The sequence below is a fragment of the Empidonax traillii genome, unplaced genomic scaffold (assembly GCF_003031625.1).
Source record: "Empidonax traillii isolate 1590-97213 ecotype Southwest subspecies unplaced genomic scaffold, ASM303162v1 scaffold697:size334835, whole genome shotgun sequence".
NCBI lineage: Eukaryota > Metazoa > Chordata > Aves > Passeriformes > Tyrannidae > Empidonax > Empidonax traillii.
Window position 1 is genome coordinate 1 of NW_020955890.1, and position 22,745 is coordinate 22,745.

Consider the following 22,745-nt stretch of genomic DNA (forward strand, 5'->3'; position numbering starts at 1 on the left):
CCGGGCTGTCCCCTCGGCCGCTCCCCGGCCTCTATGCCCTCAACGGGGCGGCGGCCGCGATGTGGCGGCTGCTGCTGGGTCGAAGCTGGGGCCGCTGCGGGCCGACCCCCGCCCGGCCCGCCTGCGCCCCCGGGCTGGGCCAGGGCCGCGGGCACAGCCCCGAGCGGTGAGTGCGAGCCCTGCCCGCGGGTGGGGGGCCCCGCGCCGCGGCCCGGCCTCACGGGGCCCGTGTCTGTGCTTGTTCCAGGGCGCCCGCGTGTGAGGATGGCCCGGAGCGAGGAGAGAGGCGGCAGCCGCTGCCCCGCCTGGTGCCCCGCTACTCCGTGCTGGAGGCTGTCACCTGGGTGAGGAGCGCGCCCTGACCCTGCCGGGACACCTCGGGGGGTGGGAGCCCCAAAACAAAGCCGGGGGCGAGGGGCTGGGTGGAAGCGGGGCGAGAAGAGGGGTCGGGGCTGTTTTCCGTGACTCGCGTGTGGTTCTGTGCAGGGAGCGCTGGGCGCGCTGCTCCTGCAGCTCGTCAGGCAGGTGGCGTGGCTGAGGTCGCTGCCGGACGCCCGGAGGGAGCGGAGGTGGCCCTGGCTTTCCCCGCTGCCCCCCCAGCACACAGGTCAGCTCCGGCCGCGGGGAGTGGGAGGCAGCCGGGTGGGGTTTGTGCCTCGTGGTGTGTCAACCAAGGCTGAGAGGGAGCTGGGAGATTTCAGGCTCTCTGGGAAGAGTGAGGGCTGGTGTCTGTCGAGGGAACCTCTGCTTCTTAACGATATGATGCAATCCCACTTTGCTTAACCTTCTGTTAATCCCTTACCTTTGATTTCCGCCCTGGATTCCTCTCGGTGAACTCTCCTCCTGCTTGGCTGTGAGAAGTTCATTCAGTAGATCCGGTGTTGTTGCCTAAAGCAGACAGTTTTTGTGCTCTGTGTTACAGTGGTGACTGAAGCCTCAACCAGCTGTCCCAGTGAGCAGTTGGGGTCCCAGTTCCTGCAGAGAGCAAGTCCAGAGGCCACAGCAGAGAATTCATCCTCAGGCATCCCCTCAGGGCAAGGAGAGAGCCAGCCTTGGGCAGAAGTAGGTATGTGCAATGTGCTGCAGGGCAGGGTACTTGTGGCAGAAGGACTTTGGAGTTTCCCCAAGGCAAAGCTCGAAGCCAAGGAGTGTGTAGCCACTTACTGACCCTTGAGGAGGTAGGTGAGACTGGGAACACAGAACTTCAGAGAGGTGAATCAGGAGTCCAGAGACAGGAGGAAAAAGATCTCCTGAGGGCAGTGACAAGCCTGTGCTGTAGCTGCAGGTGACAACAGCTTTACCAACAGTGCTCTGCCTTAGTGGCTTGATTATAGCTCCATTTCTGTCCTCTTATTGTGGACAGATGTCTGCAAGCCAGAAGGATTCAGGAGGATACTGTACCACTGATCTGGGTGACTTGTGTACATGGTGTGAAACTAAAGGAATTCTTTCCTTCCTGCAAGATGAGGATGGATCTCTGAGCGCTTATGCTGTAGATAAGACAGTGGAAGGAGGTATCAAAGACATTATTAAAATGAGTTTTATAAAAATAGAAAGATATACTCCAACAAAATTGAAGTGTGTCCTACATAAGAAATTCAAAGTCACACCAAGGGAGATCAGATGAGACCTACAGCAGGGCTACTCACTAGATACATAAATACTAATGATGGCCTCAGGAAAGTTGTTAGAAGCAGGAAGCCTGCTGGAGCAGGTAAAAACGGGGACAACATATGATCATGGTGTAGAAGAGGAACATAAGAAAACCAGCCAGGAATGTTGGCTAAATCATAGAATCACAGAAGGGTTTGGGTTGGAAGGGACTTTAAAGATCATCTTGTTCCACCCCCTGCCACAGGCAGGGACACCTTCCACCAGCCCAGGTTGCTCCAAGCCCCATCCAACCTAGCCTTGGACACTTCCAGGGATTCAGGGGCAGCCACAGCTTCTCTGGACAACCTGTGCCAGGGCCTGCCCACCCTCACAGGGAGGAATTTAAATAATGAAGGTGTTGCAGAGAAGGTCAGGGGTGTTCCCCATTTTTTTGTTTCTTTCAGAAGTTTGGCTTTATTCTGTGCTCATTTAAGCTACTGCCCATCTCTGCTTATCAAACCCTTCTCCTGCCAGAGGTTACCATTGCCATCAGTTGGCAAATGGAGCATTTTGTTTCCATGTCTCCTAATTAACTCCAGGAAACCAGCCAGGTTAATTTACCTAAACTGCCAATTAGGCTGTTTAACCCATCTGCTTTTGCCTGGAGCAGATTAAGAAGCACTCAAACACTGACTGCCAGGTGACTGGACACGGAGCTCTGGGAGGAGTGGTGGGAAGAAGGGGAGACAGCAATGCCTTCACTTGGCACAGCTGAACATTCCAGAGTGAATGTGTGTCTGACAAACAGTTTCCTGCTGAGAGTCAATAGGAAGAGCTTTTAGGCAAACTGATAAATTGAACAGTGACAAGTCACTAAGGCCACGTGGTCTTTGTTCAGATGTTCTTCAGAAGCTGGGAAATGGCTGAGCCTCCAATGATGATCTGTAATCCTAGGCTCAGATCTGCTCCATGACCAGAGGAATGAGCACTGACAGATTGGACTCAGGCTTTTAAAAAGGGCTGGGTGTGTGTTTGTTTGAGCCACAGAACTGCAAAAAAGGTAATTCTAATTTGATGGAAAATCTGATAGGGAGTAGAGGTGTCAGATACCAGGATGAGATAGATGTCTATGATGTGCTGAATCACAGGTCTTGGAAGGATTTAGTAAGCCGTTTCTCAGGCCAACTTGCTCCACTGCAGAGACTTAAGAGAGTTGTAAATCTATTAAGAGTTCTTTGGAGAAGTCAACAGGCATGTGGGGCAAGATTATCCAGCCTTTAGCTTTCAAAAATCTTTCAGACAGGACCTAAACCAAAACTGCCTGGAGAATCAAAGCTGATGTGAGGGAACACGGAGGGGCTGCTCTTGAGCTTGTAACTCCTAAAAGCACAAGGAATAGTTTTCACCATGCAGAGCTTTTCCTGGTGGATTGCCCACAGTCCTTTGCTGAAACCTGTTCTGTTCAGCACAGTCAGCAGTGATTTGGAAAAAGGAGGTGACAAGTGAGGTGACAGAAGCAGCAACTGGTACAGAATTATTCAGCACAGTCAAATGTGAAAGTCACAGCAAAAGACTGCACTAGAACTAAACCCAGGGTAATCCCAAGGGGGGTTAAATGAGTGTACACAGGGGAGTGTGCCTGTAAATACAGGTGCAGAATGAAGAGTGTCAAATTAATAATTGTGTTGCAGAGGGAACATTTAAAGCCACTGTCGATGTGCTTTTGATAAGGTTAACTCAGTGCTCGGCAGCATTGAGGGCAATTAAATGTTAATTATGGTAAAGGAAGGAGCTGAGGACAAGGCAGTGTCGTGGGTTTGTGTGAGTCTGGGATGCAGCCATGTCTTGAACACTTAAAAGGCACTGAAAAATGAGGACAAAATTGGCAGAGAAAAGAGCGACAAGGAGACAATTACATCCAAATAGAGACTGACTCTTCAGCTTTAAAAAAAGGAAGTGGCAAAGGGTGTGTTTGCTGGTGCTCTGTGAAACTAGAAATGTTGAGAGAAAGTGAATAGGGACAATATTTTTCATAATCCACTCATTAATAGCAGCGCAAAAGCGCACAGATAGCAAGTTTGGAAAAAAGCAAAAGGCTGTAAATGCTTGGCCAGTGCACAGGTAAATTGTGGAAGTGATTGCTACAGGCCAAAATATAAGTGGGTTCCAAGAAGTGATTAGGTAAAATTGCACCTTCAAATTAGACTTAATTGGTCCAGCCAAACCTCCTGCTCAGATCACAGAACAGCTGATTGCTGGAAAGTTCTGCCAGGGAGAGTGTGACTTTATAATCCCTGTTCCTTCCCCTTTCTGCCCAAGCATCTCCAACTGTCAGTTGTCAGAGATAATATATGTCAGAAATAATTTGATTTTGCTCAAGACATAAGTCCTCAGGTTCCATTGCACATTATGCTGTGCACCCATTTTGTGGGAATTTATTGAGAGAAGTCAGGGTGAAGAGCCCTGAAGAGCCTGAAAAATTGCATAGTTGTGTCATGTGAGAAGTCCTGTGAATCTCTCCGTGCAAAGTGAAGCTCAGTGATCCCTTTTTCCCAGAATACATTTTGCTTTCTACAGGAGACCCTACCTAAGGTAGAGGCTTTTTTTTTTTTCCTGGTATTTAGCTCCTGACAGAGGATGAGGCTGGCAGAGCCAGAGTGTGGCAGGAAGCTGGGGAGAGCAGAAGGAAGGGAAGGACAGACGCCTGGTGGATGACGCAGAGGAATCTGGTGGCAAAGCCTTGCCATGAGAGAACAGACCTCAGAACTCTCAGTGGAGCAGAATGTACCTTCCCTGCCCCAGTTTGCTGTTGCCAGCGATGGCAAAGGATCTTCTGGAGAGAATTCCATGTCCTTCCCCTTTCTCTCAGGATTTTCAGTTCATTTCCAGACCTGCTGGTGCTGCTCTCCATGTGCAGTGACTATCTGCTGTTGCTGTCACTACCTCCAGGAGCAAAGATCTGGGGGGGATGGATCCCAACATTCCAGCGTCGCAGATGAGCCATTCCAGTTTTAATGTAGCAAAATGCCATAGAATTTATTGCTTCAGTGTGTTTTAAAAGAAAACTTTGGGAAATTAACTTAAAAGTTGCTTTAAATAGCACTCTGGTTATTGCTATCAGCAGGTCCTCAGCTGTATGTTTACATCCTTTTTTTTTCATGCAATTCCTGCCTCACTTGAAGCCTTTTTGCTGGAAGTTAAAGGCACATAGTGAGCAAGCAGGTGATTACAGCCAGTCTCAGTGTTACAGCAGCTGAATGCTGCCCTGGGGAGTTGTATTTTACCCCTGGCAGAACTGTAAAATTCGTTATTTCAATTCCGAGATTACAGACATCGCAAAAGTGTGTTTTCATTTCAAAGCACAATGAAACCAATTGGAAACACTGAAATTTTCCATGAGGCAGAAATGCTGGAATTTGTCCAGCTCTTGTTGTGACTTCATTCTCGTGAAGCCTTTGGATGTTTTGGGATGAGCAATCTAGAACTGTCTCTGAGAAGATTATTAATTCCTCATTTGGAGCTAGATGTGAGCAACATTTCATTAGTCCAGGATGAACAGTGGGGAAAGACAAAAATATTTATTAACTGCTGAATATGTGAGTGCTGGGCATCCAGAACACTAGAAAAAGGATGTGTACTCATGTTACATCATAGCATATGTTTGAAGAAGTAGAAACCAAATTGCACAGAAAATTCCGGCTGTGGAATTCCCAGCTTTTGCACCTACAACCTGAAGAATAATTTAACGTGGTTCTGTGTGTGCACTGTAGCGATGGGTTTCTGCAAAGGCTGGAAAGTTCTGCTGGAAGCTTGAGAAATAAGGAGCAGTTGGGTGAACTTGTATTAACTAATGTCAGGATGAAGTTTAGTTTAAGCTGCTTGTCTCATTCTGCTGAAGGGATTCTTTGCTGCTGGGGGTGTTCTTGAGGAGTTCTGATTTGAGGCTTGCCCAGCTCAGAGGTGAGCTCTGAGGGAATTCAGGCCCTGGCACAGGTTGCCCAGAGAAGCTGTGGCTGCCCCTGGATCCCTGGAAGTGTTCCAGGCCAGGTTGGATGGGGCTTGGAGCACCCTGGGCTGGTGGAAGGTGTCCCTGCCCATGGCAGGGGTGGAACGAGATGAGCTTTAAGGCCCCTCCCAACCCAAAACAGTGTGGGGTCCTTCAGGAGGTGGGGCTGGGTGCCAGGATCAGTTGGTTCCTGTGTTTTCTTCCAGATGCTCTCTGGGAGAGGTAACTGCTCTGGGGAGATCACTGGGGTTTGAGTGAGGGGGGTTTTCCAGTGGGAGAGGGGAACAAGGTGGTTCTGCAGTCTGACAGAATTCAGAGTTAGTGGCTGTTTATTTTTCGTGGTTTAATGGTTTGTCCAAATTACTGCATGCTTTACTCTGATTTAGGAGTAGATGTCTGTGCAAAATGTAAGGTTTCCTAAAAGCATGGAGGTACTGATGTTGTTTAAACAAGTACTGGGAGAATTCTTAACACAGACGGATTTTTTTTCATGGGATTTGCAGTTGTATGTGTGGCAAAAACCCAAATTACATCACCAGGGAGATACCTGAACAAGAGATAGAGCCTTGCAGTGAGAAAGATCAGATAATTTGGTGCCTGATCTGAAAATAAATGGAAAGCACAACTAATAAATTCACAGATTATGCTACTTTTGGTGGAATGATGCATAGAAATTGTGTTTGCCAGAGCGATGTTGCCTGTTGGGTGAGTGGGGCTTGTTCAGATAAAATACATTTTAATACAGCCAGAGGGGAGTTGTTTGTCTGAGAATAATGAGGCTGCAGCTGGCACAGAGGCCACGGCTTCCTGCACATTGTGACATGGTCCAGGCACTGCAGGGAGCAATCCTGCCTCTTGCACCCCTCATTCCTGCTGCTGTGCTGGCACAAGTGCTTGAGTAGCCAAATAGTGCCAGGAATTAAGGAATCAGGCCCTAAAAGGACATTTTTTTTTTTGCTTGTGTTGGCTCCCTGCTCTGCAGCTGCACAGCTTGAGAGGAGGCAGGAAGATGTGGGGAGGGCACAGCTCGTGTGAGCAGCTCTGGCTCAGAGTGATCCAGGGTCCAGCACCTGGTGTTAAATGTCCAGTGGGATCCAGGGGAGGGTGGGGTTTCAGATTAAAAATACTTGGCCTTGCCTGTCCTCTGTGTGGAGGTCACAGTCCTCTTAGAGGAGCTGGAGTAAATGCCTGTGTAATCACTGCCAGCACAAATGTGTGCCCAGCAAGGTGGCTCAGCCTGTGCTGGAGATGCCTCTGCTAGATAATTCTGATTGAAACTGGGCAGACAGTGGCTGGACACGGGGTTGTACCAGTGTATCTGCACTGATGCAGCTGTGAGCTGGGGGGGATAGTGGGGGATAACCAGAGCCTGCATCTGATGCAGCCAGATAAGGTGTCTGATCATCGCCTTGTGTCCCATGGGAAGAAATTACCTGGGAAAGGAGCTAGGGAGGCAGGAGCCTCAGCTGACATGCCCTGGGCATCACAATGGGGTTCCAGTGGGAACTGGAGCACATGCAAACCAGGCAGCTAGGAATTTGCATGTCCCCCTGTGACACTAGTGAGAGGGTCTGTACTTCAGTGACAATGCTCAAAATTCAGGAATAGTGGCAGAAAGTCATAAAATTAATCAACTCTGGCAGAAAAGTACTGCAGTTAAAAGACATGAACTGCACAGACTGTTTAGAATCACAGACAGGAATCAAGAGGGGTTGATTAGTCGTGTCAGGGCTTTCAAAAGGAGGAATTGGCTTCTTAGTAAAGAGGAAGAAAAAAACCCAGAAGAGCCAGTGCCTGGGAGCAGAAACCAGTTGTATTTTAATTTGAAAGGAAGCACAGAGGTCTGAAGCAGCAATTACAAGTTAGTGGAACACACTTTTAGAAGAAATGGGAGATCCTCAACCTTTTGGTGTCTTCCAACCAAAGCCAGGGGCCTTTCTGGAGGGGCTCTGTAACCAGCTGCAGCCACAGGGCTGGATTCCTGTGGCACATGGTTGCTTTGCTCCAAAGGTCAGATTGGTTGGTGTTCTCTCTCTTTTAATGTCCCTGACTGATGGGAGATGAGTTCTTCAGGTAAGAGCTATGGAACGGAGAGGATGGGAAGAGGCAAAGATGCAGCACTGCTTAACCTTGCTTTTTTTGTTCTGTGTTTTTTTGGTTTTTTTATGTAGGGGAGTTCCAAATCCCTGCAAGCTCCAGTGTGGGGCCACTTCTCCACAGTGCAAAGGTATTGTTTCATGGTTCACACCCTCTGTCTGCACCCTCCCTGCAGGAAAGAATCCCAGGGCCCCCCCAAGCACGGCCTGAGCAATACACTCACAAACATGACTGTTCTCTGGAACAAGAAAGGAGATGTGATATGCTGCCCTCTGCTTTAGCCAGAGCAAAGTTCCAGGAACTGCACACTGGCATCCCCATCCTTTCAAGTGTCTGTGTAAAAGGGCTGCTGGTGGCGAACCACTGAAGGAAAATGGAGAAAAACACCAAAACAAAGAAACAAACAAAAAAAAATCACCAAGAACCCTAATCCAGCAGTACCAGTCTGTGCCTGTGTATTTGCATTTTGATGCAATCTTTCATTGGGTGTTCCTATGCTGTTGCTATTTTGTTTTTTACCAGACAACCCATGACTGGAGAAAGTGGTGTCATTGCAAACACTGCATATCAGGGCTGGCTCTTGTCTGGTGTAGAGGGGCTTGAAGAGAGTGCATCATCTTGAGATCACAAGGCCATAGATTATATTATTGTTCTTGTGATTAAACCTGCTAATTCCTTGCAATTCATAGTCTTAGATGCAGATAATTCCCTGTTTTAATCAGTCAGCTGAACAATTGCTCAAGGACACTGGGAGCAGAGCAGAGGTAAAGTCAGCATTTACCAGAGCAGGTTCCTGAAAAAGGCACCAAAAAGGCTTTTCCTTGATCTGCTGAGGGGGTGAGTGTGATCTGCCCATGCTGGGAGGTGCCAGCGGGGCAGGGCTGTAGGAAGAGGCTGGAGCAGGTGGTGGAGCAGGTGTGGGAGGGGAGCCCCGAGTGCTGGCCACAGTGGGGCAGTTTGGTGAGTCCCTGTGCAGTGAGCGCTGCTGCCACTCGATGGCACTCGGGGCATGTGAGCTGCGGGCCCGGCTGAGCCTCCTCCCACCTCCCGGGGCCGTGCTGGAGGGAAACGTGCTGTTCATTGTCTCTACCAGGCAGCGTTTCATCACCGGGCATTGCTGAGGGAGGGCCCGGCTGGAACCGGGAAAGCACGTATGGATATGTGAGCGTGTGTTGGCAGGGACTGTTGTGTGGGCACGATGTGGGAGAGGGAATAAGGGGTAAGGTTAATTTTGGACAGGGAAGTTATCATAGAATCACAGAATAAATGTGCTGAGTTGGAAGGGACCCACAAGGATCATGGAGTCCAACTCCTGGCCCTGCACAGGACACCCCAGCAATCTCCCCCTGTCCCTGAGAGTGTTGTCAAAACCCTCCTGCAGCTCTGGCAGCCTTGGGGCTGTGCCCACTGCCCTGGGGAGCCTGTTCAGTGCCAACCACCCTCTGGGGGAAGAACCTTTTGCTGAGATCCACCCTGAGCCTGCCCTGACACAGCTCCAGCCATTCCCTGGGGCTGTCCCTGCTCACACAGACCAGAGATTGGAGCTGCCTCTCGGGAGGAAACTGCAGATTGCAATGAGTAGTATCAGGTATTTGCTGAATCCTGAAAGATCTGATGATGTCCAGGAGGCTGCACCAAGCTCCCTGGCCAGAGGGGAGGTGAGCAGTGTCCATACAGCTTCCCTAGGTAGATGGCTGTGTAGGACAGGGAGATGTCTTTCATGGACACCTGACACCAGATGACATCACCTCCCTGGTAACTGTAATACAGCACAAACGGTCTCACTGCTCCTTTTCCAAGCAGGAGTCTCCTGTAGGGTTGATATGATTTTGCTGCCTTAACAGCTCTCTTCTTTAACTCCTCAGGGTGACCCAGCTCAGCGAGGGCATTTAGAGGAAGCCGCTTTCCAATTGCAGCAGATTTTCCGGATTGATATTTCCATTGCCTTGAATATCCTCGGTAATGTGGACTTGGGTTTGTTTTGCCCTTAAACCACAGGTTTCTCATTCTGGAGGACCTCCAAAGCATTGCAGGTCTTGTGTGAAGGCAGAGATGGCATATGCCCAAGCTGAAGCCTCCTTTCAGCAATTTTAACTGTGCTCTGAGAGATTTATTGCCCTTTGTCCCATCCTGCCACCAGATTTATATCAGCATGTTTCAGTCCAGGCTTGGTTGAAGCCTACATTCTTGTCCTGACATCTGTAGTTGGAAATTAAGCCATCTCTGTCTTTTTTGCAACACAAGATGTCACATCCTCGTATCCTTTTTTATTGTCTGAGCTCATGGTCTTTCTGGCAAGCTGAAAAAGCAATTGCAGAATTGCAAGTCTAAGAAAGGCTGAGGGGAGAGGGAGTGATGTAAGAAAAGTCCCTGCCCTACATACACCACTGGTTGCAGCCCTGAAGAGCAGTGTGGCCATACGCTGTGTTAGCCGTGATCCCTCTTTGTAGCGAGGCTGGAAAAATCCCCAAAGTGCAGCATTGCTGTTTTCCTTGTGGAAACTCTGGAGTGAGGGTTCTTGAGCCAGCTGGGAAGTGGCCCAGAGCACTTGGCATGAGCCAAGGAAGGCTGGGTGGCGGAGGGGGAGATCGCTGCCTTCGGGGCCAAGCTTGACCGTTGCATTCGCCCTGTTCTGACGTTGTGTTCTCCTCAGGGGTGGAGAGCATGAGGGCAGGGCACTGCAGGACAGGCTTCACCTGCTTCAAACTGGCTGCTGATCGGGGCTACAGCAAAGCCCAGTTCAACGTGGGCCTGTGCTACGAGCATGGCAGAGGCACGGAGAAGGACCTGGAAAAGGTATCCGTGGCTTGTAGGGTTGTGTGTGTGCAGCACAGACCAGGAGAGTGCTCTCTGTTGAGTGCTCGGGAGCTTTTTCCTTGTATGGGATTGTCATGGAATATCCTGAGCTGGAAGGATCAAGTCCAACCCCTGGGCCCGCACAGGACACCCCAACAATCCCACCCTGTCCCTGAGAGCATTGCCCAAATGCTCCTTGAGCTCTCTCAGCCTTGGGGCCAAGACCACTGCTCTGAGGAGCCTGTTCCAGTGCCCAGGCTCTGGAGACTTCGTAGAAACTGCTGGAAATAATATAAATTGCAGGTTTGCAGAGCTGACTTCAGTGCCATCGCTCCCCTCAGAGATGTGCTCCGAGATTCCTTTTCCCACAGCTTCTGAGGGCTTCTCCAGGTGCACAGGCTGTGCCACCAGCACCCAGAAGGGGACCAAGGAGAAACCTGTCATGTTGCTGTACTTAAGGCACCACTGCACATCCGAGGGCTTCCTAAATCTCCAGTTTGGGAATGGTAACTAGAGCCTGCCACCTAGTGCAGGCTGGCTGCAGCCAACAGCTGCTGGAACTGGGAAGAGCTGCAAAAGCAGCTTCTTTTGAGTAACTGTTGGTCTGGTGCCACCCCCTTCAAGTTGGGGAGGTTTGAGTAGAGCAGGCAGGGTGGTTCCAGGGCTCTGGAGTAGTCACAACCCACTGTCTGGTTTAACAAAGCTGTTCCTCAGCAGGGAGGGGTGGCAGAGCTGCGGGGGGAACCATGTGCAGCTTGTGATGGATCTAAACAGGGGTTAAGCTTCACCTGCCCAGAGAGGGGTCACATCATCTTCCAGGGCATATATTACCTGGCTCACACAGGTGGGTTTCTCTCTTTGCAGGCAGCTCTTTATTACTGCCACGCTGCCAGCAGCTGCCACGCCATGGCCCAGTACCGCTACGGGAGGTACCTCCTGGAGCACAGCCCTGGCCAGCGGTGGGACAGGCTCCAGAGGGCCCTGACATTCCTGGAGCGAGCAGCAACGGCTGGCATCACAGAGGTCAGTGTCTGCAGCCTGGGGGGTCACGGGAGAGAGCCAGCAGAGAACCCTAACTGAAGGGCTTGAGCCACAGGACATCCTAGAAAGTATTGTTTGTGGGACTAGAAGCAAAACTGTTCCAACATACAGTCGGGGGGGCTGGAACTAGGTGATCTTTAAGGTCCCATCTAACCCAAACCACTCCGTGGTTGTCTGATTATAGATTTATATTCCTGGCAGTGTTTGGGAGACAACCCTGCCTGCACATGGGAGCTGGGTACCAGCTGTATCAGCACACTGAGTGTCTGTTTTTAATGTGGCTCTTAGATCGGAGCATTGGCTTAAGAGAACTGACCTACAGTTGAAAACATGCTCAGTGTTCCATCTCCTCTCAATTCCAAGTGTTGCTTTGCTGGAGGAACTTCCATGAAATGGTTGAAGAACAGATCCTCATTTTGTAGCTGTGACTTGGGAGATGACTCATCCCTGTGGATCTGTGTACCCTGCCCTCCTTTCCCTCTCTCCAGGAGATGCATTTAGGCCCATGTGCCATCTTCTGCTGTGAGTGCCAGTCGTGCTGGCAGTGCCTGTACCTCCTGTGCCACCCTGTTCCAGGAAGTGAATCTGCTGGATCTCATGGACAGCTCATCAGTCAAAGCCATTCCCTGGCTCTGCCTCCCACAGTGCAGTTTGAAAGGATATTCTGGCTTTTACAGGGTTGGGCTGGTGATGAGAACTGCATGTGTGGTGGAGTTGATAAATAAATGGGATTTTTTTGTATGTTTACCATGTCAGGCTGATTTTTCCTAGTACAGCCCCCCTTCTCCCAACAGACTCTGCAGCAAGCAGGGTCCTTGGGACACTTGTCTTGCCACAGCATTTGAGCAACTTCTTGCAAAATCAGCAACAGAACTGGAGTAATTAAGGGAGGACAAGCTGGCTGATCTGTACCTGTGATTTTGTTGCAGGCACAGGCTTATCTTGGAGTGTTCTACATGAGGGGGCTGCAGCCCCAGGAAAAGAGGGGTCTGAAGTACCTGCTGCTGGCAGCAAACAGTGGTGTAAGTAATCCCTGTGCAAGCTCTGATTTTCCTCAGTTTGGGATTGTTCCAGGTTATGGTGGCAGATTCCAGGGCTTCTTGGAAAAGGGCCCGAGTGTCAGGATTTTACTGCACAGTGTGAAAGGACAGAGTGGAGTCTTGGTGCATCTTGGAGAGGAAACAGGCCCCAGGCACAGACCCTACAAAACATGGAGATAAAAACAGCCCTGCTGGAGTTCTTAAAGCACCAGTGCTTGTATCCATCCAGCAGACTTTGACACGTTTCCCATTATGGAGCATCTACACCCTCTTCAGTCAAAATCTTTCACTACCATCATTTTTAGAACTTTGTTGTGTCTGTCTCAAATCTGTTCTTCAAAATTGGCCCATTGTTTCTTGCCTTCTGTAGAGAGGATGAAAGGACTATTTCTGGATTCATTTTTTTCTTTGGGGACCTTTAACATACTTAAATACTTGAATCTCCTTTCACTCTTCTCCCATTGTTGCAGTTTCTCCTCACAGGTCGTCTGAATCTCCAGCAATTTTCTTGCTTCCACTTTCTCCCAGTGACCCAGGCTTGTTTTCTTTGAAGGGCAGTGCCACAGTGTGGGCACAATTCTGCTGCTGAACCCTCAGCAGCTCTCGGAGGAGCACAGGTGTGACATCCCACGCTCTGCATCCCACAGTTGTGTTTCCTTACAGCACTGCCACTGTCCCCTTGTTTTCAGCTGCATTGTGAGAGCAAGTTTTTTTCTGAAGAACTTGCTCATTTTAACTTCACTTCCCACAGCTTTTGTGCAATGGAAAATAATGAATAGCCATTCCCTGTTCTGCTGGCTAATAGTTCTGGTTGTGGTGCCCTTTAGTGTGTCCTCTCTGAGTCATTTCTTTTGCAGGCTGCACAGCTCTGGTTTAGTTTGTCTCCCTGTGCAGTTATGCTATTTTACTTTGCTTGTCAGCCTTCTCTCTATTTTTCTAATTCTCCTTTGACCATTTTAAGATGCTTGGACTAAAATTGGACTCAGGATGGAGGTATGCCATGGATCTCACATAATGAGATCCTCTGCTTTGTTCTGTATTCCCTTCCAATAATTCCTGATACTGTTTGCCCTTTTGCCTGACACTGAGCAGTGATTAGATGGTCTCGGGGAACTATCACAGTGTGATATCACAGATTTCTTTCTATCAGCGCTACTGTGCATTTGGCAATACTGTTTCTTGTGTGTCTGTGTTGCCCACTCTTAGTCTTGTGAGAGCTTCTCTAGTTAATTCTGTGTAGTAACTTTGACCACTCTGAACAACATTACATCACTTGCAAACTTTGCCGGTTGGGTTTTCACCCTCCCTCTAGAGTGCAGACACTGTCAGGTCACTGGTGGGACTAGGCCTGACCAGCCACAGCAGCCCAGACATCCTGGTACACAGTATTTAGTTCTGAATCTGCTAAAGATCTCTCAGAAGCTGCATCACTGGCCCCTTTCTTCCAGCCTGGAGTCAGATGTGTGTGCTGCACAGTATCAAACTGAATTATCAAACAGATGATTGTCATTTACTGGTAAGCCCTTAACAACACAAAATCTGTCAGGTGCCCCCCAGGAGATCAGTGTTTGGCATGTTTTAGTCACAGCCATGGCAGTTCTCAGACCCCATCCAGCCCTCCCCATCTCTGGTTCCCAGTGGACGCTGGCTGTGGATGTAGCAGAGCCTCAGCTTTGAGGGCAGGGGTTCCCTGGGATGGACCCCCCATGTTCTCCTGTGAGAAGGGTCCATGGGTGTGTTCCTTCCCACTACCCTAGAGCGTGAATTGGTGTTTAGTTGGTTCAAAGGATGCTGGGTATGGGTGAAACAAGGACAGCCCCATTTAGTACAACTCAAAAAAAAAGGCACAGGAGGCCCTGGATTCAATGTTTGCCTGGTTGTTCCTGGGTGCTAGAGCAGAGCAGGGAACTCTGACAAGTGTCCTTCCAAAAATTGCTCTGCAGAGAGCTCTATTCTGCTTTGGTTCCCAATTCCTACCCTCCCATATTTCATAGCCATAGAATATCAAACCCATGTTAAAGAGTGCTGTGGAGAACTGAGCCTGACCTCCCCATTTCCAAGGATATCTCAGTCATTTCTGCCGTGCTAATTTGGGGATCTCCTCTCCTCGCAGCCTTGTGTCTGAGGTGCTCATCCTGGGAGAGGTGGTTGGTGCAGCACTTCTGATTGAACCCTATCTCTTGTCACAGCCGAAGTGCCAATCCTTCAACAAGTTTATCTCATCTCTAAAGGAGTTTATTGCTGTCATAAACTGAGACTTGAAACATTTTGCAAAGCACCCACTCACTGAGTTCCTCACTTGCCTCTACCAGCTACATCCCAGGCAGCAACACTTGCAATATGTTCTTTTCTCGTGGCTTTATTAGAAAACTTGCTACTTGATTTCTTTCCCTTTTTTTCTTGTCTTTCCTTTTCTTTTTTTTTTTTATATCATGTTTCTGGAAGCCATACTGTTCAGGTTGTGCAGCTGCAAAGGTCTGTGTGACCACTAGCCCATGTAGTCTTTTTAAAGTCATCACGACTCATCTTGATTTCCTGCCACCTGAGAATCTTTTCTTCCTGATAGATTTCAGAGATAAAGTGCACAGTTAACACATAAACGTGGCACAGGTTTGGATTAGGCTTCACTGACCCATCTGCAGTGACACTGTTTACTTTGTAGTTCATTCTCAGCACTTACACGTGTCTGAATGGTTCAGGTGTTTTCTCTCAGTGTTTACTTACTTGATTTCATTTCTGCTGCTTGAGATTTCTTCTGCAATAGCATCAGGTGAGACTGAGCTGGACAGTGCATAAGGGCTGTCAAAGGGAATCTTTCAACTCTTGGCAGCAAGTACCTCTGTGACATCTGTTAGTTTTTACAAGATTTCAGTGTGAAGTGTTGCTGGGCAGTCCCAGGGTGTGCTCGGAGTTTGGGTGGGATCAGGATGTGGGTGCAGCCAGGGCTGCCAGAATCCTCTCAGCTCTGACCCCTGAGACAATCAGGATGCTCTGCAGACCCAGCTGTTCCTTTGTTCCCCTGACACAGACCTGGGTGTTGAAGGGAAATCAGTGAAATTAATTGAAAAGGGATAGGAAGGAGCAGAGCTGGGGAGAAATTCTGCTTTGCTGTGTGCTCAGAGGAGGGACTAAAATACTAAATTACTGAGGGATAGAGGGGTAAACTTAAGCTGACCAAAGATTGGAGCAGTAAGCTTTAAAGAAGGTGTTAAAGTCTCTGTGTTCTGTGCTGTTGCTGTCTCTGTCCTGTGCTGTTGTCACTGCTCCCTCTCTCCTGTGCCAGGATGCCCAAAGCAGGTACCACGTGGGTGTTTGCTACGAGCAGGGCCTTGGGGTGCAGCAGAACCTGGCAGAGGCACTGAGACACTACAGGGAGGCAGCTGCTGCTGGGAACAGGCACGCCCAGGAGAGACTGAGGCTGTGGGAAGAGGAGCTGGAAGGTACCACGGGGTGGTGGGGGATGTGGGTCTGCAGGGGGACTGACTCTGTAATAGTGGGGCCTGTATTGCCAGAGGAAGGGCCACAAAGGGCTGTGGCACTAGGGAGTTCTTGTGACTGAAGAGAAGGGGCTACTTTTCAGTTATTTCCACTTCTGACCAGCTCTTTCCAGTCCAGCTGAAGTGGAGAAGCCACTCCCATAGTCTGATGTGTCACAATCATTTAGGCTGGAAAAGGCTTCTAAAATCATTGAGTCCAACCTTTCACAGTGTCAGACAGCTTGGATGGGGCCCTGAGCAACCTGGGGCAGTGGAAGGTGTCCCTGCCCATGGCAGTGGGGTTGGAATGAGATGATCTCCAAGAACCCTTCCAACCCAACCCATTCTGTGATTAATATCTTGTCTTTCTGTCCTTTCAGATGTGCGGACAAAGCATCCGTTCCCTGCAGGAATACGAGCCTCTTCCTCGAGCCCCAGTTTCTGGGCTCTGGAGCCTGTGGCTGCAGGTCTCCCCAGCACCCAGGCAGGGTGTGCCCTCACCCTGCCCCACTCTTGGAGCACTGACAGACTCCATGTGATGCTGCTGAGCAGTGCAGGATGGAGCCGTGCCTTCGGACACAGGACAGTGCCGCTGGAAAGGCAGTTCTGGGAGCCCCACAGCTGCTGTTCCTAGAGCAGGCAGTAAGTGACACCAGCACAGGAGAAGGCAACCCTTGGTCTGTGTGGGGCTGGAAGCAGACTGGCAGGGAGTGGAGAGGGAAAGCTTCCTGTTCATGAACAGGAGCCATTTTTAAGTCCCAGGGGTTTGAGAATAAACTTTGTGATATCCCTACACCACCACATCATCTGCTCCTCTTGCCTTCCCATACAAGGATGTTACTTTATGCACCTACATTTCTGTATAGAGCAATGTAAAGACTCATGGCATGGATTGCCCAGAAAAGCTGTGGCTGCCCCTGGATCCCTGGAAGTGTCCAAGGCCAGGTTGGACGGGGCTTGGAGCAGCCTGGGCTGGTGGAAGGTGTCCCTGCCCATGGCAGGGGGTGGAACTGGATGAGCTTTAAGATCCCCTCCAGCCCAAACCATTCTCTGCCAGTGACTGTTCACTGATGTGATTTGGGGTTATAATTCCAGTAGCCCTGCATGTCCTGCACAGTCCCCCAGTGAGGTTTATAAGCCACCATACGGTGATGTTGGCAACTAACCCTGGGATGGGTCTGGCCCACACTCTCTGGGGCAATTTGCTGTCTCCTGAAGGCAAGTTCTCGCAATGGCTCTGCTTCCAAACCTGTGCAAGCAAGAGAGTGAATTCTCATTATTAGGACACAGGTTTCTTGGCATATAACCTGTACCAGTGAGAGTGACAGCTGCCCTCAGCCGTCCTGCACCATGTCCTTCAGTCCCCAGTTGTTATTCCTTCAGCCCTGGCAGTGAGCTGCTCCCATGAGTACCACCCTCTGAGTCACAGTGAGCAAGGTTCGCTTCAAAATTTATATTGGACGTGTTTGCTGAGCACGCCAGCTCATTTCCAGTCAGTGGATAAGGGATGCTCCCAGCGGGAAGGCACCACTGGCAGGCAGCAGCAGGCAGCTGCTGGGAGAATTCCTGCCATTGGGGCAGCTGGATCCGGAAAAAGGCATTTGTCCACACCAGTTTAAACTGGTTCAAGGGCATCTGTACAAACTGCCCAGCTTCCTGTGGCCACAATGCTCTGGTGCTTTGTGTAGATGAGGCTCTGGAAAACAAAGGCAATGGCCCCATCCTGAACTTGCTGTGGTCTCCATTCAGCAAGGGAGGGGCACAGCCAGCCCTCAACACATCTGATTGTTCTTCTAGTCTGGTCTCTCTTTCTGCTCAGACCAAGCTTTCTTAGACCATTTCCTTTATCAGGCAGGATACAATTAGCAGGAAATTCCTGGGGTGGATTTCCTATTCTGTGATAATCCACAGTGTGCTTGCGCACCGCTCAGATCGGGGCAGGGGCTGGGGGGTCCAAAGCAGTTTGCAGGATCAGGAAATTGAACCGAGAGAGAGGAATTTGTCTCCTTTTTAATCTGCTTATTATAAGGTATTTTTGTGTAAAGATTGTCCTTTAACAGGCACATCAAAGCAACTTCGCAGAGGAAGGTGTGAGGTTTGTCCTCTGCGTGTGCTCCCGAGATGCTCCCACAGGGCTGCATCTCCTCAGTCCCAGAATGCTTCCCTCGTGGTTTGCACAGCTGCAGCTCAGTTGGAATTTGGCTCTCTGTCGTTGTTTTGGTGCAAGAACCTGTTTTGTTTGTGAAACAACCCAGCAAGAGATTTCTGTTAGCAAACCCAGGACAAAGCCATCCGTGTATGGATGCCAGACATGGGCTCATCTGTGCAAGCATTTTGGAGGCTCCAAACACAACAGTGGGTATTTTGGATATTAAACAGTCCACCTGGGGAAACCTTACTCTATTGGTCTTGTCATTTGGTTCCAAGAGCAAGAGAAAGGGATAACTTTCCCATTTACTCTGCTTTAAATGATCTGTATGATTGTCTGGTGCTAGTACACACCTGAAGCTGGGAACTTCCAGGTGCAGGGAAAAGAGCAGGGATAGGACACTGGTGAGATGATCCAAGATTGTGGTGCCTGTTTTTTTTCAACTTAACAGCAAAATGAAAGCCAAAAATATCACCCAAACACCCCTGATGTGACAGCAAATGAGCAAATTTGCTTTGGCCCTGAATGTGTTGTGAGCTGGGGTGTCTGTGGAGAAGTCAATGCAGTGTTATTGCTGTAAAGATATGAAGGGAAGCAGGCAGAGTGGTGGGAGCAGTGCCCTGTGTCAGAGGGGAGGGTGGCAGTCACAACAGTGACACTGCAGTGCTGGCAGGGAGGTGATGCTCGCCCTCATTTCTATCTTTGACCCCCCTCCCACCTACACAGCCCCTTCTCCAGCATGCCCCAGTTCTTTTCTGGTGTTTTATACCATAGCTGGAAGGCCCAAACTGGTGCAGAGAAGAGTCCCCCATGTGTGCAGGATCCAAAATCCTTTCCCTGCCATCCACACACTGCTGTGAGCCTGTGGATGCACTGCAGCTGCCTTCCCATTCTCTGTGAGTGCAGATCCACCCTGGGGAAGCACAAACACCTGTGTGCTCCCTCCTTTGTTACCAATATCTTAGTTTTCCCACCCATGCAATTATCCCAAAACTGTCTTACAGCTCACACACAGACAGATCAAAGTGAAAACCTGTAATAAGGGTGAAGCTGGAGACTGAATATTTCAAAACAGTGTTTTCACGCTTCCCTTTTCCCAGGTTACCTTTGGCAGACTCCAGCCATCTGTTGTCTGCTTCTGGGTAAGGACTATGCTCCAAAATCCAATGGCCTCCAAAAAGAATCAAATAGAACAGAATCATTAAGGTTGGAAAAGACCTCCAAGATTGAGTCCAATCTCTGTCACCACCTTGTCAACCAGACCAGAGCAGTGAGTGCCACATCCATTTGTTATGGAGAAGGAATTTGTAGGCACCTGGTGCAGCCATAGGAAAGATGCCAGTGCTGATTTTAGGGTGTTTAACAAAATGCAGATTCACAGTGGTAGAACCACAAAAGCTGGAAGGATCAGTGGGAGACAACAGGCATGTCCTCTGCTCTCCCAGCTGCCATTCCAGGCTTCCTGCACGTTTGTCAGCTACACTGCACCTTGTTCCAGAGAGGGTAATGTTAGAAAAAAAGAGGTTTATTTAAATAACTGAAATCCTGGGGCCCACCTCTGCAGCACGTGTCAGAGTCCACGACAGGTGGTGCACAGTCTGATCCTGTGGATGCTTCTTGCTGTGGCTGTTCCAACAACCCCCATCCCCTCGTGGCCTGTCCTGGGAGGAAAGGGTGACCTGAGTGTGATGGGGGGCTGGAAGGGGAGGAAGGCAAGGACAGGCAGGTAGAGGGGAACTAAACAAGGTGAAGTCGATGATGGAGAAAGTTGATGGGGTGAGGCAAAGGAAGGAACGTGCCTGTTGTGATTGTCTAGACACAGGCAGTGCAGTGACCCTGCTGGAGCCCACGTGTGCACCCAAAGCTCTGTCTGACTCCCATCTCCTCCTCACAGCCACCAGCAGAACCTACAGAGCAGCAGGCCTGTCCTCCAGCCCCAGGCCCTTCCCACGTGCCGACAGCTGCCGCAGCAGCCCCGAGCCCGTCTCGCTGTGCTCTTGGACCTTCTGGGACAGAATCATTTCAAAGAGGGTGCTCATCTCCGACAGGAAGGTGCTGGTCAGCCTCGCCCCAGCAGCGTCGGAGGCAGCCCCTGCACCTTTGCCAAAGGTCTCAAAGGTCCTTGGTTTCTCCTGCCTTGCAGCTTCCTCATCCTGGGAGGAGTGGGGGTTGTCGGGGGAGAAGACGTTGTCCTTGTAGCTGCTGGTGAGGGGGAAGGAGAGCCGAGCCATCCACGTGGGGTCTGCGGCCGTGAGCCTCTTGAGGGCCAGCTCTGAGCGAGACAGGGAGCAGGGGAGACAACAGGAGAGAAGAGAGGGGAAAAAACAAGTAAATAAAATGATTGATTAATGAGAGGGTCTCCTGAAATCACTGCGAGGAGTCATTGTGAACAGGTCTGGAGAGAAAATACCAAATCATACAACCCAGCAGCTTAGAAAAGCCAAGCAAAATAGAACTGGGGGGGTTTGTTTTGTTTTATTGTAATAACCATTAGAATCACTTTGCTTTCTCATTTGTTGCAGCCTGGAGTGGCACTTCACTAAATTGTTAGCAAAGCCGGAGAGAGGGAGGGTTTAGGACTGGCTAAAGGGGAGCTGACAATGGAAAGCCTGCAAGGGGGAAGTACTGGACACAAAGATAGTGGACTTCCCTTCAGGGTCACTCCAGGGGGGGAATTTGCTGCTAAGCAGGCAGATTGAGACTGAGAAGAAATGGGTTATTGTGAAAACAATAATAGCAGAATGAAATTCTAGATTATAAAATGCACAGCTGGGTGGTTGAGCACTAGTAACAAACAATTGAGCTATAAAGTGGTTGTTCCTCAATTGGAAACAGCTGAGGAGCAGTGGGAGCCTGGGCTGGGGGTTGGGGCAGGCTCCTTAGTGCACCAGTAATGTGGTTTTGTCCCAAAATGGAATCATCCAGCATGTTGGTCAAGGTATGAAGGCATACAGATGGTACTGTTACCCTGTTACCGGGTCTGGCGAGACCTGATTAGGAGAATCACACACAAATCTGATCATCCATCCGGAGGGGAGAGGAGCTGAAATGACACCAGTGCAGGGAAAACTGGGAATGAAAGCTGGAGTGATCCAGGACAACATGACAGACACCCCAGGAGTGGGGGTTACTGCTCCTAAGGAAGCATGAGCTCCCCAGGGACCTGCTGCAACCTGCCGTTATTTTGGGGACAGAAGCACCGGCAAAGGAAACCTTTAGGCTTAAAATAGTGCTGGCAAAAGAAGAAGTGATTACAACTGTCCATGAATAAACATCTCCTGGAAAAGAAAGGAAGGACCCCATAGCAGGGAGGGCCTGGAATAGCTTCCCCGTCAGACAGCAGGAAAGGAAACGGGGATTCTTGTTTTTTGAGGTAGTTGGTAAACAAGAGTCCGTGCTGAGGAGCACAGAGCTGCTTCCAGCCCCACGTTGTTCCTTCCCAAAGCATAGCCCAGAACCCCTGGGGGACTGGAAGTGACCACCTGGTTTGTGAAACACTATGAGAGCAGTAAACAACTCACGGGTGTCTGGTAACAAAACACAGCAGTCCCAGGGTGGCCAGAGCTGGTGTCACTAATAACTGTGTGGCTCTGACTTGCACAGTGACCTCTGGAAGGAGGGTCCCCATTCTGATGCAGTTATCCTGCTGTTTCCAGAGGATAATCAGCATCCTCTCGCAGCCTGGGACACAGGGTCCCCACACAGTGACTGGGACAAGGCTCCCTCCTCAGCCAACTAGTCCCTTTTCTCTGAAAAATGGCTTTCCTTGGCTGGAATGGGGTGAGAGCAGGGACTTAAACCTGGTAAAGAGAGAAGGGCAAGTGCATCACTTAGGTTTTTGTTTCAGATGAAGCCCCTAAATTTTGTGTTGCTTTGTTTCCAGGATTTCTTTCTGCAATCTCAGTATTCTTTCAGTCACAGTGACTGTTCCTTCACACATCACCCAAGAGTGCTGCAGCCCCATGGTTTGGCTCTAAAACACCCAGTTTTCTCCTCCCAGTCTGCAAGAAGCCACTGCATTCCCTGAATGTTTGGCTGCCTCAGCTCTGGAGCAGGACAGAACCAGTCTGCTCCCTGCAGTGAGAGCCACGACTCAGTGGGCTGATGGTCCTGTGGCCATGAAACGTTTTGATTAGGTTTGTTTAATTTGACCAATAACTCTTTACTGCCTTGTTTTAATGGTGCTTTGAGAGCAGGGGTTGTTTTTATCATCAATAAAGTTCTATCTCTCATCTGCTGCTGGGAGAGGCTGTGCTTGGCTGGTGGGGGTCGGTGTTAACAGAGGGTGCTGAGTTCATCCCACAGCATAAACAACCCCAGAGCTGCCTGGGACTGATTAATCCCACAGTTGCTCCTGCTGGGAACAGCACAAAGGCCCAGACAGCCTCAGCCAGCTGTTAAGATACTCCTGAGCACAAGCAAAGCTTCCTTCCTCCCTCTCAGGATGCAAGTCCACCTCTCTGTTTGTGTTTAGGAGAGGAGGAAGGAGCCCGGCAGCTCCGGCGTCTGCGCCCCGTCTCCTTCTCGGGAAGCTCTGGGCTCAGGGT

At 49.9% G+C, this 22,745-nt stretch overlaps 2 protein-coding genes across 2 annotated transcripts in view; one reads left to right on the top strand and one right to left on the bottom strand.

Moving 5' to 3' along the window:
• Positions 1 to 23: 23 nt before the first annotated feature.
• On the top strand, positions 24 to 20,205 carry DELE1 (DAP3 binding cell death enhancer 1). Its single transcript, XM_027899965.1, has 12 exons — positions 24 to 166; positions 248 to 344; positions 487 to 607; positions 923 to 1,066; positions 7,771 to 7,826; positions 9,562 to 9,655; positions 10,350 to 10,492; positions 11,357 to 11,515; positions 12,463 to 12,555; positions 15,857 to 16,013; positions 16,430 to 16,691; positions 20,093 to 20,205. The coding sequence occupies exons 1-11, from the start codon at positions 60 to 62 to the stop codon at positions 16,681 to 16,683; spliced, it is 1,425 nt and encodes a 474-aa protein (XP_027755766.1). The 5' UTR covers positions 24 to 59; the 3' UTR covers positions 16,684 to 16,691; positions 20,093 to 20,205.
• PCDH12 (protocadherin 12) overlaps positions 19,675 to 22,745 on the bottom strand; it is a 10,530-nt gene continuing 7,459 nt past the window's right edge. Inside the window, exon 4 of the mRNA XM_027899978.1 lies at positions 19,675 to 20,470. Coding sequence (XP_027755779.1) covers positions 20,106 to 20,470 — 365 coding nt within the window. The 3' untranslated portion in view covers positions 19,675 to 20,105. The remainder of the gene's footprint in view (positions 20,471 to 22,745) is intronic.